The 17,500-nt window shown below is 51.8% G+C and overlaps 4 protein-coding genes across 5 annotated transcripts in view; 2 read left to right on the top strand and 2 right to left on the bottom strand.

Annotated features, from left to right (window-relative positions):
• cfap77 (cilia and flagella associated protein 77) overlaps window positions 1-150 on the top strand; it is a 9,637-nt gene extending 9,487 nt beyond the window's left edge. For both annotated transcript variants that reach the window (XM_087849627.1, XM_087849626.1), the window contains exon 7: window positions 1-150. This exon is cut by the window's left edge and continues 173 nt beyond it. The gene's annotated coding sequence lies outside the window, so the exon portion shown is untranslated.
• A 1,445-nt stretch (window positions 151-1,595) lies between these two features.
• On the top strand, window positions 1,596-4,581 carry barhl1a (BarH like homeobox 1a). Its single transcript, XM_087849628.1, has 3 exons — window positions 1,596-1,959; window positions 3,517-3,718; window positions 4,326-4,581. Exons 1-3 carry the CDS (start codon window positions 1,596-1,598, stop codon window positions 4,525-4,527), a joined length of 768 nt encoding a protein of 255 aa, XP_087705754.1. The 3' UTR covers window positions 4,528-4,581.
• A 380-nt stretch (window positions 4,582-4,961) lies between these two features.
• Window positions 4,962-14,049, bottom strand: ddx31 (DEAD (Asp-Glu-Ala-Asp) box polypeptide 31). Its single transcript, XM_006808883.3, has 21 exons — window positions 13,993-14,049; window positions 13,754-13,911; window positions 13,527-13,655; window positions 12,877-13,007; window positions 12,681-12,756; window positions 12,495-12,538; window positions 12,322-12,392; window positions 11,890-11,999; window positions 11,761-11,802; window positions 10,833-10,897; window positions 10,595-10,714; window positions 10,407-10,513; window positions 10,100-10,326; window positions 9,854-10,003; window positions 9,719-9,778; window positions 8,602-8,652; window positions 7,851-7,990; window positions 7,688-7,772; window positions 6,232-6,343; window positions 5,925-6,150; window positions 4,962-5,408 (listed from the first exon to the last, which is right to left on the bottom strand). Exons 3-21 carry the CDS (start codon window positions 13,629-13,631, stop codon window positions 5,309-5,311), a joined length of 2,022 nt encoding a protein of 673 aa, XP_006808946.2. The 5' UTR covers window positions 13,632-13,655; window positions 13,754-13,911; window positions 13,993-14,049; the 3' UTR covers window positions 4,962-5,308.
• A 1,165-nt stretch (window positions 14,050-15,214) lies between these two features.
• ak8 (adenylate kinase 8) overlaps window positions 15,215-17,500 on the bottom strand; it is a 7,992-nt gene continuing 5,706 nt past the window's right edge. The window contains exons 10-15 of the mRNA XM_087849619.1: window positions 16,883-17,005; window positions 16,543-16,632; window positions 16,118-16,259; window positions 15,931-16,011; window positions 15,601-15,730; window positions 15,215-15,379 (exon numbers count right to left, since the gene is read on the bottom strand). Of these exons, the coding sequence (XP_087705745.1) occupies window positions 15,290-15,379; window positions 15,601-15,730; window positions 15,931-16,011; window positions 16,118-16,259; window positions 16,543-16,632; window positions 16,883-17,005 (656 nt within the window). The 3' untranslated portion in view covers window positions 15,215-15,289. The remainder of the gene's footprint in view (window positions 15,380-15,600; window positions 15,731-15,930; window positions 16,012-16,117; window positions 16,260-16,542; window positions 16,633-16,882; window positions 17,006-17,500) is intronic.

Genomic DNA, 17,500 nt, shown 5'->3' with positions numbered 1-17,500 from the left:
AAGATGAAAAGTTCTCACAGCGAGACGACTTAAAGACTCCTCCGAACAACATGTGGTCAGAGAGGAGTCCCAGTCTCTGTACTGGGACCAGTTCTGTTAGCTGACGATGCTTTTCTGTTTCCAGATAACTTGAATAAAATGTTGAGCTGTTTCACAGAGCTGAGCTAAAAAGTGCTGAGTACTGGAAAAGAAGCCAGCTGTACGTCTGTGAAGACGTTTTAAAAACAAGAGCTTCTGAACCCCTCGTGGGGGGGGGGGGGGGGGGGGTCCTGACTCATTATCCTCTGTGAGACGCTGCCCCGCCCACCGTCCTACGAGGACCAGAGGTCACCAGCCGTGATCTGTCATAGGCCACCATCTCAGTTCAGTGTCCTCCTTTAGTCTCTTTTTAAGAAGTTCTCCTTGGTCCAAAATGTGAAGTATCTGCAATGAGTGACCTTTGACCTTTAGGTGCAGGTGTACAGGTATAGTTTGGTCCATGGCAAGTTTTGTCTTTTTAGCCGTTTACTGAAACATGATCCACCTACAGTTACATAATGTGTCGACCGTCAGCTTTGGTTTAAAGAAAGCAAACAGAGGGTTCACTGTGCAAGCCACTCGTGAACCCCACGAATACAAAGGCTGGACTGGAGCTCTGGACCAACATCAGGCTCTAGCAGAATGATGGAAGAGGAAAGGAACAAAGCACACACAGCATCTAACACACGGGGAGGCGGCGTGATGGGCGTGTCTTTCAGTGCCAACAATGAGTTTCCAACCATATTTTATTTTCCCTCATTTCTGATCACAGAGCGCCTGACATGAGGAGGTCGTGTTTTAGTTCCAAACATCGTCTTTTTGTTTCACCTGCTGAATCAAAGCTGCGCTCTGATGCTGCTGAACACAACCAGCATCAGAGAAAGTTGTGTGTCCACATGTACAGCGCTGAATGCCTCGTGTTTGGGTGCAGAGCTGTCGTCGTGGACGATGAGCAAAATGTGTTGACGGACGTCTGGTTCGTCACGCTGCCCTGACCTCAGAGCTGCTGATGGTTCACGGACTGAACGCAGGGATGGCGTGCTCCGGGTTAAATCTGGTCTGACGCTCACGCACTTTTAAACGACGCCAGCTTCACACCGTTACAGAGACACAACTTCCTGTTTCCTTTTACAGACGTCTGAATGTGTCCAATCAGGGCCGAGCTCACATCTGACCAAGAGGGAAAGTTTAGCACCAAGCTGCTGTTGGGAGGAGGAAGAGGAGGGAGGAGGAAGAGGAGGAGGAAGAGGAGGAGGGCAGGAGTAGGAGGAAGAGGAGGACAGGATGAGGTGGAGTAGGAGGAAGAGGAGAGGAGGGCAGAAGAGGGAGGAGGAAGAGGAGGACAGGTTGAGGTGGAGGAGGAGGAAGAGTGTAACTGTCTTGGCGCTGAGATCAGCTGCTGATCAGTTTCCCTCGGATCAATACTCTGATTACTCTGATTATACTCTGATTACTCTGATAGCTTTATTTTAAACCTGTTTTTTTAACATGAAAATGACGTCAGGGTCAAACTAACGCGTTTCCGGTTGCTGTGGCTCCACACCTGCTTGGTCAGACTCACCTGAGTCCGGGCGGAGATGGAGGTGTCCGCCTCCGGCTGCTCCGGGTTCCGGATCGACTCTCTGCTGTCGCTCGGGGCGCTCCTGCCCCGGGCAGCCCCCCCGGAGCTCAGCCCGGGGAACAGCAGCGGCTGCTCGGCGCCTTCATCCCCGTGGAGGGAGCCTGCTCCCCGGCTGGAGCCTCCGCTGCTGCCCGCACCGCTTCAGCTGCGCTCCGCCTGCTCCTCCTTCCTAATCCGGGACATTTTAGCGGACTCTCACCCGGGACAGGTCTACTCTGAACCGGGACAACCCGGGCCGGAACCCGAGCCATTCCGGTCCGGACAGGATGAAGATTTCCAGGATAAAAGTCTCAGCAGCTCATCTTCAGACAGCGAAACAGGTAAAAACAGAGAAAAGAGTTTAAAGAAGGAGAAAGTAAAGTTTCAATCAAAATAAAAATGAGAACCAGCGGATTTTATTTTCATTAGAAACATCAGGAGGTTATTTTCTTCTTTCAACGACCAAGAAACCAAAAATATTTTCACTCGTGGACAGAAATAAAAACCAGATGAATAAAGTCAGTGAAACAGAGAAACAGAGAAACAGTCTCATTATTACAAACCGTTTGTGTTTTCATTTAGAGAAATCAGCGTTCATTGACTCATTAGTCCAACTGTTTTAAAGCGAAAATAAAGCCTCCGAGTTTCTGCGTTACGTGTTTTTCTCACTTTGAGACAGAAATGAAATCCATCATCTTAAAGAGTTTTTATCGTAACTTCTAATCGGTGATCGGGGAGTTGATGATGATCTGTGAGTCTAATCAGTGGAAACACAAAGCCGCCTCCTGCCCGCTGACTCTGGCTCTTTGATTTTAGAGGACCAGGATCACCCGTGACTGATGGAGTCACGGGTGATCCTGCAGGAATCACGTGAAGTTAAAAAAGCAGCTGTGCACTCCTTTACATCCCTGCTCTGTTTGTACTCAGGTACGTGCAGCTCATGCACGAAGTTTAATCAAAGAGGATACAGCAGACGTGAGCAGTTTTTCAAAATAAAAGTTAAAGTTATTGAAGCTTATTGGTCAGATTTTATAACAATGAAACTCAGGAAATGTCACCAGAGTGGTTTTTGTTTGTTTGTTTTTGTTTGTTTGTTTTTGTGACCCATACAGAGAAACACAGCTCCATCAGCATTAAAATCACGCAGGAATCTCCGTCACGGCTCCTGAACCTTGAAACTTTTAACCGGCTTCAGTCGCTGAGCTGCCGCGGGCGCAGCGTCAGACCTGTGGATGCTGCACAGTTTTAACGTTGTTTTGTGTTATTATTGTGTATTTTCAGGGTTGTTGTTCAGCTGCTATCACAGCAGAGCTCCCGTGGGTGTGGGTCACATGAAAGCCCCACTAAAGTCAGTTAACTTAAACTTGTTCATATTTAGCTTTAAACGCTGAAGCAGCTCAAAGCTGCTAAATGTTACTAACAGCCGTCATCACGTCCCCGTGTTTCGTCATCAAAGCTGTGACCTCAGTGATCTCTGACATCATCTTCACTTCAGTTCATCTTTCTTTGTAAAACTCAAAAGTTTCATTAAACTTGGCGCGAACGCAGACCAGCACACGTGATCACATGATTCAAACATTTAACCTGACAGCTGTGACGGAGATAAAACCGTGATTGAAATCGTTTACCGATAACGAGCAGCGGGCCGGGCTCGGTTCACTCTGCAGCCGACAGACGGTGGTCGTTCCTCGGGTAAGAACAACAATCTGATAAATGCTGTCAATCAATATTCGCTTTTTTATCGATCACTTTCATCTGCTGCTCTGATCAAAAACACGAACCTCGGCAAACAGAAGCTGAATCATAATAAGTGACCATCATGAACGAGCTGCACCTGGTTTTTCTCTGTCGCCGACCAATCAGCTTACAGGACTAACGTGACGTCATTCCTACCTCAGTGCAGAGCGGCGGCTCCGACACGGTGACGTCACGCCTGAAGAAGCCCCGTAAGGCACGGACGGCGTTCAGCGACCAGCAGCTGGCGAGGCTCGAGAGAAGCTTCCAGAAACAGAAATACCTGAGCGTGCAGGAGCGCGTGGAGCTCGCGGCGGCGCTGCAGCTCAGCGACACGCAGGTCAAGACCTGGTACCAGAACCGCAGGTAAACACACCCGGTACATGCAGCAGATTAACGGTGTCCCCGGTCCTGGACTCTGGTTGGTCATTATTTTGTTTTCTTCTTTATTAAAAAACTTTAAAGTTTACTGACATGAAATTTGAACCTGATCACGTGACCACGACGTGAGCGCAGACAGTGATCATCTCAGGGACCAACACCACGTGACCCTGTGAGCGAAACGCTCAGCAGCCTCAGTCTGCTCAAACATTCAGTTTGTCACAGTTTTTTCTACTCTCCAATCTTTGTGATGTCATGGGGGGGGGGGGGGGGGCGGGCAGATACCCCCTCTGATTGGGCAGCCAATCAGATGACAGCTGTCTTGAAGGAAGACGCTGATGTGTTCTGGGCGTTAAAGCCTGTTACACAGCTGGAGGAACATCTGCTTCCTGTCTGCAGGTTCTGATCCAATCAGCTCGCCTCATGTCTGCTGCAGTCATCGTAGACTCACGTGTGCTCCGGGTCAGCTGAATCAGTGATGGAGGGAATTTTACTGCGCATGTGCTGACACGTGCTGATTGGTTCAGGTCCAGTCACGTGACAGCAGATTGGGGTGTTTGCGTGAGTAACGTGTGCTTTATTGTCCCGGCAGGACCAAGTGGAAGCGTCAGTCTGCCGCCGGCTTGGAGCTGCTGGCCGAGGCCGGCAGGATGTTCCTGCCCACGCACTACCTGTACCCTCCTGCCCCGCCCACAATGAACCTATACCTGTATCGAAGCCACGCCCACCAACACTACCCAGCCCCGCCTCTGCTACCCCACATTCTCACCCACACTCAGCCCCTTCCCCACTGACTAGGACTGGTTCCCTCAGGAACAAACTGCTGTGGCGGTGGCGGGGCTCAGGAGGCGGGGCTTAAGCAAAAAAACAACAGTGACGTTCACGTGTGGACAGCGAGTCCACAAACTTCTCTGTGCGTTTCTGTAGCTCTGACTTCGTTTTTTACATTTTCAATAAAGAAAATAAAAACTCTTATTGTTGTTTTGCTTTGATTCAAAGTGAAAGCGAGGGCTCTGATTGGTCCCCAGGCTTGGTTACAGCAACTCTGTGTGGTGACCTATGAGCGGCTCTCCTCTGAGCTCCTCGCCCCACCTCTAAGGCTATGGCTTTGTTCCAGGAAGTAACCATATTTGGTCGAGATCAAAATTTAAACCTCAATACAATAGAGCCCCCCCCCCCCCTCTCGTCTGCTTTGCTTCAACAGTGAAAACATCTGCACACAAACATCTGCACACAAACATCTGCTTTTATTAGCACGGGTTCATGTTGGGGACGCAGTACGGTGGCCCCTAAGGACAAATGACACAGACGCACAGTCAGGAACAGGGCGGGGAGTCGGGGGCGTGTCCACGAGCAGCACTCGGGTTTCAAACTCGCAGCTCGGAGCGACAGAAACGTGCTGAGGGTCGATCGGTCCGATGGTCGTTATTCTGCGACCGTCTGAAACTCAAACATCACGTCACCGACCGACGAGCCAGCAGCCAATGCAGGAGGAGCTCGCTCACACGTCTTCATCAATCACATCTTTCATACATCGACCATCGCCTCAGCTGCTCAACATCAGACTCTTCTTCATCACTCCTCCTCCTCCTCCTCCTTCTTCTTCCTGGCGTCTCCACGCTCCAGCCCGCTGGAGAACTCTGAGCGGATCAGCCTGACCTCCCTCTGACCAAACCTGAGAGAGAGGAAGAAGGTCGCCATCAAAACTCCCCCCGTCGTCATGACAACAAGAACAGTATTAATCAGCTTCAGACGCTCGAACATTTATTCCAGTTTTATAATAATCACTTTAATGTGATTCTCACACACACACACACACACACACACACACACACACACACACACACACACGCACACCTGAGTGGACGGAGTGTAAACACCATGTGTGAATGAGGGACCCACTTTGATTATGTACCAGCGTGTGTGTTTGTGGCAGTCACAGCAGGACCAATGAGCGCACACACACACACACACACACACACACACACACACACACACACACACACACCTGCGCGCGCACACACATCGTGCTGCGTCGAGGCCTCGCCTGAGCGCTTTTACTGTCGCCATCTTTGTGTTTGAAAGCGTTCGTGCTTCCTTCGCTTACACGAAGCGCGTCGGGGCCGTGTGCTGACAAACGGCCCCCGGTTAGAAGGTTAAAGGTTAGAAGCCTCGGCTGCACCTCACTCACCTCTTCTTTCCACTCAGCTTCTTCTGGTTCTTGGCCGGACTCCCGGTCTGCTTCCGGGCCTGGTTCTGGTTCTTCCTGTGGCGCCCGGAGGCGGCACTCAGACCCTGCGGAGCGTCTCTGAGGCCGAAGCTCTTGGCGGCGTGGCCCAGGTGGAGCGAGCGGATGTGGAAGATATGTTTGAGGTGAGCAGGGTAGGTGGTGTACGCTCGCAGGAAGGACTGCAGTGCTGGTGACATCACAGTGACAGGTCAGCCAATAAGACAGCAGCACGTTCTCCTCACTCTCCTCACGTTCTCGCCATCGTTACCTTTCTTGGCAGCCTGTAGCGACCGAGCGTCCGCGTGGACAAAGTTCTCAAACTCAGTCTGAAGGACGGTCGCTCGCTCGCGGACTTCCTGCTCCAGAGCTTTGGACGAACTCTGACAGGAAGAAGAAAAAAAAACACGTCAGACTCAGCCGCCGTCTGCGCCTCGAGCTCCCTCGCCTCGAGCTCCCTCGCCTCGAGCTCCCTCGCCTCGAGCTCCCTCGCCTCAGCGCTGGGACGGTTTAATAAAGCACCACATGTGACCAGCAGGGGGCGCTGCACCACACTGTTGCACCCTGCTGGGCTGCGTGGTCTGTGATGTCACTCATTGCTCTGACCCGTGTTAAAGGTGAGGACTTCAGACTGGGGTGGTGGGAGGGGCTACTGTAAGGTGCACACCTGCACGGAGGGCGCTCGTCACAGCCGACACTGAGCACGTGTGAGCTGCTGCGGGTCGACGTGCGAGCGTTCCCACTGATTTATTCCTGTTTACTCCGACAGGGAAGAATCAGAATTCCTGAATGTTTAGACTGTTTGATTCAGCAGCTCTGCTCCCGCATCAGCACGAACATCACGGCGGCGTGCGAGCCGCGCCCACGTACCACCTGATGTCTGCTCAACAGATGTTTAAATAAAGGTCGACGTGGAGAGAGAGGAGCTGAAATCTGTTCTGACAGCTGCAGCGTGACGGCACAAGCATCAGGTCGCCGCCGGTCACGCGTCATGGAAGCGGAAACATCAGAGGCTGAACCTGCTTCACACACACGCCGTCGCCACGGCGCTTTTGACTGGCTGACAGGAGCGACTTTAAAGCGGCGCAGCAGGCGGTCGGGGGCGGGGTCACACTCAGAGTCTTAAAGCTTTTTAAAAATACTACAAGAGCCTCATTAAACACAGCGACACACACGGGGATCGCCGCCCCGCAGGCGGGCTCCAGGCAGAGACGACACGCTTCCTGTGTCTGGAGACTAACGAGCAGGCTGGCGCTTCCTCGTCATCAGGGATCTGCTCGCCGCTAAACACACCTTGTTCTTTAACCTCCTGCTCACGCTCGCCTCACAAAGCTGCGGCACCAATCGCCAAGCCGATAGCGGCGGGAATGGGCTGGTGTCGGCTCGGACTGGTTGTTATGGAGAACCAGCTGAAGCAGGTCAGGTGGAGATCGTAGCCGTGGCGTCACTCAGCACGCCCTGCAGCGCGCGCTAACAGCATCACAGACCTCCACGCTGTCCACATGGCCCAACAATGCCAGGTCTCCATGGCAACACATTCAGAGTCCATGATGGGAGCCTACATCCAAAAACGTCAAAGGAGGCGCCGCCTGCTGGTGCTGTTCAGCTATTACAAGTTACCAGAGTTAACTAGGAGGCGGAGCTTGAATTGCTCGAGATAAAAAAAACATTTAGTGTCTCAGCCAATCACCAGCCTCACCTGCAGCCACCTGACAGAAGTGACCTACCTTGCTATGGTACTTGCCCCGCCCCTTGTAGACATCATCGAACATCAGACTGGACAGGATGTCCTGCAGCTTCATCTCTGATAGGCTGAAACACAGTAAGCCCCACCCACATGGTTAAAACCAGCACAAGTACCACCCAGCATGACGCTGCACGTCAGCAAACCTGATGTTGTGATTGGCCAGCTCAGTGATGAAGGCGGTCTCAGCGGGGGTGAGGAAGAGGAGGCTGCTTCCTCGCGCTCCGATCCGAGCTGTGCGTCCGACGCGGTGAACGTACTCGGCCGCTGCGGTGGGAGGAGTGTACTGGGAAAAACCAACAAGGTTATCAGTCATGTCCTGCTCGCTGATTGGCTAGATACATCATGTAGGTGCTTGCGATCTGAGCTGTTTATTCTGCACGCTTGCTCCTCCCCTCCGCTGTGTCGCCGCTCAGCAGCAGCTTCTCGACAGACAGCTCGTCTCCATAGAGACGACACCGTCTCTACTGAGCCGACCAGCTTTACGCTCTAAGCTCTACAGACACCTGGCGGCCATCTTTGCGACACCTCTGAGCAATGACTTCAAAATGATTTCTGCATAAAGCCCCTGGTGGACATCACAGGAACTGCAGTGCTTATATAAGCCAATGACTCGGCTCCTTCACTCATCAGACTCGTACAGACAGGAAACCTGGGGTAGCGTACAGACCCCGTCTTCTGCTAACAAACGATTCAAACGACAGGTATCCGCCCCACACATGACCTCACTGCAGCGCTGCCACCAGATTGGCTACATCCACAAACCCATCATCATGTAATCTGGAATCACACGCCTGCTCCCCAACCATAACGCTTACAGTCGTGACTCTCACTCGTCCTTTTCAGACAAAATAAATCACTCGCTGCATCCTGATTCATTCGATAACATAAAGTCACCTGAATAATCCAGGTGACCTGGGGCAGGTCCAAGCCCCTGGCTGCCACGTCCTGAAACAAAGAGCACACAAAGGAAGTTTACGGTCGTGTCCAAATTCATGGGCTGCTTCCTCCTGAGGACGCATTTGTAGACCGATTACGTCACAGCGACGCGCCGAAGGCTGTCCAAATTCGTCGACTCCTCCGAATGCAGCCGACAAATGCGTCCTCCTTTTCCCCAGATTTGAAGGATGGGTCGGGTGTGTCCTTCGTGGCCTATCATATCCCAGAATTCATAGCGCGGCCCAGCCAAACTCCAGTTTCCAACAATGGCAGCAGCTACTAAGTTTTAAAATTACTCTTACTAATCTTTCTGGGTCACAAAATAAACTTTTAACATATTTTCAGAAAGTAGCTGTGTAAACATCAAATATCTGCTCGGTTTATCAAGATATCGCATATTTGCAAAAGTGCTTCGACGTTTTCGGAGACGTCTGCTACCCACCAGCTCGATAGCTCGCTGGGAGCTCGAGGGTCACTGAAGCCGCCGAGAACGGCACAACTCCCGGCACATCATTTTCAGATCACCGCGGACTTTCGCTGCTCGGGTTAAACGTAATATATAAGTCACTTAGACAACCTAAAATGTTATTGTTGGGCTTTTTTCAGTGTTTTGTTTGTTCGTGAGTAAATCTGTTTGGCTGAGATTAAAGTTATTAGATTAGATAAAATAAAACTTTATTAATCCCCCGGGTGGTTTTCACACAGCTGAATAAACGTCAAACAGAAAACTGATTAAACAGAAGTGTGAGACGGTCGAGAGTTTCCTCCAGTGTCCTGTTATATTTTAGATAGCAAGGAGCAGACGGACGAGTTTATTAAACTCCACCCACACAGCGGTGACGCTGATCAGAAGGCTAGACCGTCACATTTCACAGCTGTTTACTTCCGGCCTACCCGACCTCCTGAGGACCCGGCCCACGTAGACCGCGAAGGCCGGGTCCTCAGGAGGATGCAGCCCATGAATTTGGACACCACTTACATATGTATTACATATATGTACAGTCATGTGTTGCGTTTAAAATACAGTCTGCCCCCTGGTGGTCACAGCGCGCACTGCAGGTTAAAGGATACCGACCGTACAGAGCAGCGCTCCCGACTGCGACGCCGAAAACTGCTGGAAGGCCTCCGTGCGGTCCTGGTGGGGAAAACAAACACGCATTTAACACAGAGACGGACAGCAGCAGAAACGGTGGCAAAACCGCAGCATTACCTCCTGCTTCATGTTGCCATGGAGACGCAGGAACCTGAGAGGTTTGTGATTGGCTGAGGGCCTGGAGAGGACAGCGGTGAGGAGCGAGTGAAGGAACTTGACGGCCTCGCAGCTCGAGATGAAGACGATGAGTTTGTCGTTCTGAGAAAACTGAAAGGAAAACATCGAGGACCAATCAGATTTGAGCTTTTCAGCTGCACAGTCGCCGTGCCTTGCAGTTGTCGTTATGACCACCGGACTGTTCACCTTGCATTTGTCCAGTATGAAAGCAGCCAGGCAGACCAGTCTGACCTTACTGGGAACCACCACCACAAACTGCTTCAGAGCCTCAGGCACAGCAAAGCTCTCTGATTGGCTGGCTGCTTCGGGGTCACGTGTTACAGCGGAGGTGGTGGTGAGGTCAGAGCAGGGAGCGCCAGACACGTGGATGCTGACCGGGTCGTTTAAACACACGTCTGCTAACCGCGTCACACCTGAAACACACAGAGGCTGTTACACTGCCCTCTACGGGCCGGCAGAGGAACTACAGGAGGGGCGGCGGCGGTGGACTTGCCATCTGTGAGCGTCGCAGAGAGCAGCACGTTCTGCCGGGCTGGTCCCGCAGAGTTCAGGCTGTTTAATATCACCGTCAGGTCCTTCTCAAAGCCGAGGTCCAGCGTCCTGAACGCACACATGGACATAAAATCAAGTCCACGCTGCAGGAGGGCGGCGATCAAAGGGTCAACTACGCCTAAGAGTTACCGATCGGCCTCGTCCAGGACCAGCCAGCGGACGGCGCTGAAGGCGATGCTCAGGGTGTGTTTGATATGGTCCACCAGACGTCCAGGAGTCGAAACCAGGATGTTGATTCCTTTACGGATCCTGAAGACAGAATAATCTTGTTACGACAGCATCGCTTCAGACGCCACAGAGCAGCTAAAAGCCTGGATCTGCTGTGCTTTCACACATCTGACAGCGCCACACAGCTTTGTGATCACACCTGGCCTTCTCCGCTTTCCTCTTCTCTCCTCCCATCAGGACTCCCGGGACGATCCAGGTAAACGGCTGCAAAGAGAGAGACACACCTGAGAGCGGCTCACGCAAAGCTCTCGTTTCTGTCCGCTGCTGAGTTTTATATTCATATGCGAAGCAGGAAGTTGTTGGTGCTACTAACCACAGCAAGCACACACCTTTGAAAAACGCAGAGCTGGGGCCGTGAAGTCATTAGTGAATTTTCAGAGCCACTGATTGGTGAATATTTGGACTTTGTGCTGGGCTGGTGGGACAGCGTCCCAGTCTGTACTGGGACCTGCTGTGATCTATGCTGCCATATTCTCTGCACGACTACGCTGATGCATTTTCTGTAATGCAGTGAAGGATTTCCATAATCACCACGTCCAGAGCACTATTTCATTCTTACAAAATGAACGTGGCCCACAGTGACACTCACTGGCTGACCCCACGCAGCGACGCCAGCACTTCCCGAGGCGTCCGGCTGTCATTCCTGCTCCCGCGTGGACGTCAGGAAACCAACCGCTGTGCAAACACGACCGCAGCGCTAAGCACACTTTGTTTGGCTCGTTGCAGGGTGGTAAGCTACGCTGCACACGTCCTTCGTTACTTTGACACTCGAAACAGAATGTGGAAGATCAGCTGGTGTGACGTGCTGTCGGCGCCGCTACCTGGACTTTAGCCCGATGCACAAACCACATATTTATAGAAACCTTTGTAATGGCCACCGCTCCCTCGGTGGTTCTCTGGCGTTGTGCCGCAGTCTAACGTTTGACTGTGTTTGGTGGGTTTGTGGTGGACGGGAGCGTGTCCATGTGACAGAGGTAACACCTCGTTTAGAACGAGCGCCTCCATCTGCTTTAGAGACTTTAACCACAGAGTACAACATGAAACAACAGCTGTGGATGCTGTGTTACCTTCAGAAGTTTCTGGAAGGTCTGGAAGGTCTGCTGGGCGAGCTGACAAACAGAAGAAGAGCCAACCTTCAGCGTGTGAACAGGAAGTCTCGTACGACACTACAGTGAAACGTGCTAATCTGACCGAACCTCTCTGGTGGGGACGATGATGAGAGCCAGAGGACCATCTGACCTGCTGACCTTCGGCTGGATCGACTGAAGACTCTGGACCAGCGGGACGGCGTAGGACAGAGTTTTACCTGCAGACACGTTTGGGGGGCTTTCATCAGGACATGTTGCTGAATGACTTTCCTCACAGAGCAATCTAACAAACCTTCCTCCTCGTTACAGACAGCAGTTCATGTTGGAACATGTGACCTTCAAAAACAACACCACGCTTCAGGAACTAAACTGGGCTGCATCGATATGCACGTACAAGAAACACCCACAACAGCCCCGCAGACACACACACAAGCCCTGACTCACCTGGAGACCCTCTCACCTGAGAACACCTCAGTGTGACTGATCGCCCCACAGAGACCTGCTGCAGTCTGGCTGCGTCAGGTACGACAGGTGACTCACCTGATCCTGTCTGAGAGCGGACCACAGCATCGCGTCCCGCCAGGAGAGCTGGGATAGTCTGCTTCTGTACACTGTAAGTGTTTTAAAAAACAAAACCACAACATTGCAACGTCCCTTTGCAGAGTTTATACGTTGATCAGGTCACAGTCAGGTGTGTGTGTGTAAAAACCAACCTGGTGACTGTAGAAATATTCATGACTTTGTTCAGAGTGGCCACCTAGAAGACAGAAACAGCCAATCAGAGCAGCTGACAATGAAGCAGCGATGCTGAACAATGCAGACAAAAGTGTGTGTGTGTCTGTGTGTCTGTGTGTGTGTGTCTGTGTGTGTGTGTGTGTGTGTCTGTGTGTGTGTGTTACCAAGTGAGGGTGCAGGTCGAGGTCTGAAAACGAGTCAGAGGTAAAAATCTTCTCCTTCAGCTGAGTGATGGCTGGTCTGAAGGAAAGAAGAACCCAAATTATTGATTACTGATCACTCCGGAACGTTCTGCAGTCTGAGCCAATCAGAACCAGCCGAGAAGCTGGTTCAATGAGCCAATCGGAGGCGGAGCTGCACCTGTGGATGTCTGGGATGTCAGGGTTATGTTTGAACAGTGAGGAGGTCTTGATGCCGCCACGTCCTGTTTCCTTCGCTCCATCCTTCTTCTTCTTCTTTGCAGTCCTGTCTGTCCCGTCACTGGGCGGAGCCTAAAAAAAAAAAGACAGTTCATATGGCGACCCCTGTGGTCATGAAGGGAACTGCAGCCTATATTCTGTGGCTCTGCAGTTGCCATGAGCGAAAGCTGTAACTAAGAAGTGAGGCTAGCAGGTTAGCAAGCTATGATGACATGAAGGCAGCTTCCGTTCTACCTGTTAGATCACCATGGTAACGGCTTCTGAGCACATCACCTGGTTCAGAGTTTGTGTTTCAAATCCACATTGTGATTGTGTTGCTGCCTCTCAGTGAGACAACGTTTCCCACATGAATCAGCTGTTCCTCTGATAACAGTGGGCGGAGCTCTGCGGGTGCTTTTCATACAGAAGAAGAGGAACAGGCTGAAAGCTGAAGGGCTGTCTGAGCTAACACAGGAAACGTGGATCTGCACCTGCAGGCTCCTCCTCCTTTGCTGCCACCTGCAGTATGAAGAAGCTCCTCCTCTTCTCTGCGGCACCTCGAAGTCACAGAAACATCAAATGAACGCACTGAGCGACAGAGAGAGAGCTCACCCATGGCTGCTGAGCCTTCTGACGTTTCCGTTTGCGGGATGGCGGTGATGACGTCATGTCGCTGGAGCTGTTCCGACACAACTGTTCATCGGATGATGACATCATCAGAGGTGTGCGTGTGTCCACAAACTACAGGTAAACACAGAGAGTCACTCTCACACCAAACTCCACTCACAAACAGTTTGAAGAAGCGCTTCTCTCATTGGTCCAGCTGCGCAGCAGTTTACCTTCAGTCAGCTGTGAGTCAGGCCCACGAGGAGCTGAACCCACCACAGAGCGGCGTGTTTAAAGTTCGACACGAGAGCGCGCGCACACGTGTCCGTGTCGCCCCGCGCGGCTGCTACCGTTGACCTGATGCTAACAGAAGCTTCCGGTCTGCGAAGACCTTTCAGATTAAAAGAAAAAATAAATTAAAAAGAGGAAAACGAGACAAATAAATACTCACTGTGAAACTCTCCACACGCACAGACACGCGTGATCAACGCTTCCTGCTACGTCACAAACCCCGCCTTCTCCGCTCAGCAGCTGATTGCGTGGACATGCGCAGTAGCGTCATCTCGTTCCGGATACACACGCTAGTAATAAGGGAGACTCCCTGCGTGTAAAAAACACTGACATACTTTGGATGTTATTATAAACATTTATGTCCTTAAACTATTTCAGCAGGTGTGGTTGAGCCTCCACCTCACACCGCAGCTCCGGCCTCCTCCACCAACACTACTCAGAGATTTGATTCTTTCCTTCAGGGTCGGCCACAGCAGACCGCCTCCACCGCTCGCAGCATCCTCGTGGCTCTGCCGTCATGGTTTCAGTAACTTCCGCTCAGCTCCAGGACCTGGTCCAGATTCTCAAGGAGAAACTTTCCTCCAATCAGTGCCGTCAGGTGGGGACGGGCGCCGCGCTCAGGACTTGATGGCAGGAGGAAGAGGAAATGAGGACAAACTGTCCATCATCCATCAAACGTCCCCGTCCCCTCCCGCTCCACGTCCTGTTGTCAGCAGGAAGGCTTAAAAATAGAGCTGTCAATCAAACGGCACGCCCGGCCCCGCGGGGCCTCAAACCGCGGCGGCGGAGGATTAATTATAGTCATTTACCCAAATCACCGCTTTGAAACGGCGGCGAGCGTCTGAGTGAGGTTTCAATCTCCACTTCAGAGGTAAACGGAGATATTTTAACATGAAGGCGTCCTAAACTGTGATTACTGCTCTCACACGGGAGGAGACGTCAGTGGCTGTCAGTCACGCCGAGGCCGCCGACACACACCGCCATCAGAGTACTGATACACCACTGATGCTACTGCATAGTAGTCAAACTATTACTTGTAGTACAATTACTGATGCTCGTAGTACTGAGCATGCTCAGTGCAGCTGAGTGAAACTGTTGTTGATCTGTGAGATCAGCTGACTCGGACAGCACAGGTGCTCAGTGTGTGTGTGTGTGTGTGTGTGTGTGTGTGTCACAGTCATGCTCAGTGTGTGTGTGTGTGTGTGTGTGTGTTTGTGTTTGTGTTTGTGTCACAGTCGTGCTCAGGTTTCCCTGAAACTTAGTCTTTATTTGTTTCTGTGATTTTAGTAAAATGTGCTTCAGACTTTTACTGGAAAACAAAACACATGGGCGAGTGGGCGGAGTCAGTGAGAGCGGGTCAGGTGGGAGCTCTGCCTGAAGAGAAGCATAACAAACACAGGGAGGAGCAGCACACGCTTTATTTTTACAGACAATCATGTGACCTCAGCTTGTTCAGGTGAGTCCAGGGGAGTCAGAGGTCACTCAGAGGTCAGCCTGCTCGCCACGGCCTCAAACACAGAGTGAGGGTCCTGATCAGCATCGATGTGAATGGCCTCAGGATACACAGACTGCCACACACACACACACACACACACACACACACACACACACACACACACACACACACACAGTTAGATGCACCTGCAGGTTACAGCTGGTCTTTGCTGCTCGTTCTGATCTTATTATCCATGGAGTTAAATCAAAGTTTTGTTTTTGGTCTTTTAGTCTTTGTTGTTGTTCCTAATGTTTTGCCTCCATCTCTCTCCTGTGTGTGTGTGTGTGTGTGTACCTGCAGGGCGGCGCTGTGGACCCTGTACTGTCTCAGTCTCTGTGTTACAGACTCCATGCTGTCCTCAGGTCGGGTCTTTAGTCTGTGCTGAACCTCAGAGCTCGGAGCCGGCCGAGTCACAGGATGGAAGCTACACACACACACACACACACACACACACACACACACACACACACACACACACACGGTCACCATCAGCACTGTGTGTGCCTACACGTGTGTGTGTTACATCACAGGGCCGACAGGCTGATGCAGACGTGTTCTCCCTGCAGTGGGAATTTTCCCGTCACAGGTAAATCTGAAGGCTGGAGAAGGTTAAAGGTTCCTGACCTCTGACCGCTGACCGGGTCTGTGGCTCTCAGACTGAGTCTCTCCAGGCAAACGTCATCGGTCAGCTCCAGGAAGAAAACCCTGACAGTAAGAGGAGGACGAGAATGCGAGCAGGTTAAAAGGATTTCGGAGTTTTCTGGAGTTTTCTGGAGTTTTCTGGAGGCTGCGTGAGTACCGTGAGCTGTACCTGTTGGGCTGCTGGTGGCTCTCCTGCAGGCTCCGGGCCTGCTGCAGGTCGCAGGGGAAGCCGTGCAGGATCCAGCCCCCGCGGGTGCAGTCGGGTCGGCTCAGCCGCTCCTCCAGGACCTGCAGCAGCAGCGAGTCTGGAACTGCAGCCACAGCGGGGTTAGTGTCGCCCTCTGGACGCTAGCGCACGCGGTCACAGCCGGCCCCGCCTCGGCAGGCGACGGTCGGAGGCTTATGTCAGCTCGTACCGTCTCTGCCCCCTCCCTGATTTCTTGTTTGCACATTAGTCACACCATAAACATATCAAAAATCCCAGACACTTGTGGGAAACCTTGTGTGGACTGACGCGAGACGAGCGGCACTTTCTGGAAGGTTTGACAGAGAAGATCACAGCTGCAGGCAGACGTGGTGGGAGTGTGTGCTCACCTGGACGTCCGCCATCCAGGTACGCCTGGACCTCTGCTCCTCCACTGGAACCAGCTGCAGCTACAGACCTCAGCAAGTGACCACAGCTCACTGACACACACACACACACACACACACACAGTAAAAACAGTCTTCGTCATGTGACCTTTGGCCGTTCTCATTACTTCCTCCACCTGAGCGAAACCTCAGATTTCACTCTGACCTGACAGGACATGCTTTTCATCAGTGTGACCTCTGACCCTTTAAGTCATATCTTTACATGTTACAAAGAGACTGTGGCAGGTTTGTATTTAGCAGCTACTCGCTCGGAGCTTCCGTGTGACCCATCCTGGCTGCGTACCGTCCACCATCCCGTACTTCTCTGACAGCAGCTGGGCTTGACGGCTCTTTCCAGACCCCGGTGGTCCCAGCAGGAGGATTCTGGGAGTTCTGGACCGCTGACGAGTCCGGACGAAAGCCAGCACTAAGAGAAAACACACACACACACCAGTTAATGCTTTACCTGAATCAGCAGGTAGATCACAGAAAGAACGAGCTCAGGTGTACAGAGCACACCTGAGGACACACCTGTAAAGCTTCAGGAATTTATTCTGACGTTATTAAAAACGAGACGTAACTATGGGGCTCATCAGACACCACGTTTTACAAATGCTTTTATGCACATCTGAAATCTAAACCGTTGTTCAGTTAGGATTAGAGTTCAGCACCGGAAACAGTGGCAACGATGAAGACACAAGCACACGAGGTTCTCTGACGTCAGCTACACAATAAGCAATAAAAAGCTTAAATAAACTAACAAACTAACAAATACATCTGGCCAAGAGAAGGACCGAAACACAGCCGAGGCAGAAACATGCTGAGAGAGAGTCTGTGTGTGTCTGTGTGTGTGTGTGTGTGTGAGAGAGTCTGTGTGTGTCTGTCTGTGTGTGTGTCTGTGTGTGTGAGAGAGTCTGTGTGT

This window comes from Neolamprologus brichardi, chromosome 12 (genome assembly GCF_056152115.1).
Source record: "Neolamprologus brichardi isolate AB-2024 chromosome 12, ASM5615211v1, whole genome shotgun sequence".
In the NCBI taxonomy this organism is placed as follows: domain Eukaryota; kingdom Metazoa; phylum Chordata; class Actinopteri; order Cichliformes; family Cichlidae; genus Neolamprologus; species Neolamprologus brichardi.
The sequence above is the reverse complement of the archived record's forward strand: the minus strand, read 5'-3'. Positions and strand labels throughout refer to the sequence as shown.

Bases quoted from the DNA above. Each gene is read 5' to 3' on its own strand.
- ddx31 (XM_006808883.3), bottom strand. From the start codon at position 13,631: ATGATGTCATCATCCGATGAACAGTTGTGTCGGAACAGCTCCAGCGAC. The intron at 12,539-12,680 runs GTAACACACACA...TCTGTCTTCTAG, and splicing joins TCGACCTGCACCCTCACTTG to GTGGCCACTCTGAACAAAGT. The intron at 6,151-6,231 runs GTAACGATGGCG...TGATGTCACCAG, and splicing joins GCTACAGGCTGCCAAGAAAG to CACTGCAGTCCTTCCTGCGA.
- barhl1a (XM_087849628.1), top strand. From the start codon at position 1,596: ATGGAGGTGTCCGCCTCCGGCTGCTCCGGGTTCCGGATCGACTCTCTG. The intron at 1,960-3,516 runs GTAAAAACAGAG...TTCCTACCTCAG, and splicing joins ATCTTCAGACAGCGAAACAG to TGCAGAGCGGCGGCTCCGAC. The intron at 3,719-4,325 runs GTAAACACACCC...TTGTCCCGGCAG, and splicing joins ACCTGGTACCAGAACCGCAG to GACCAAGTGGAAGCGTCAGT.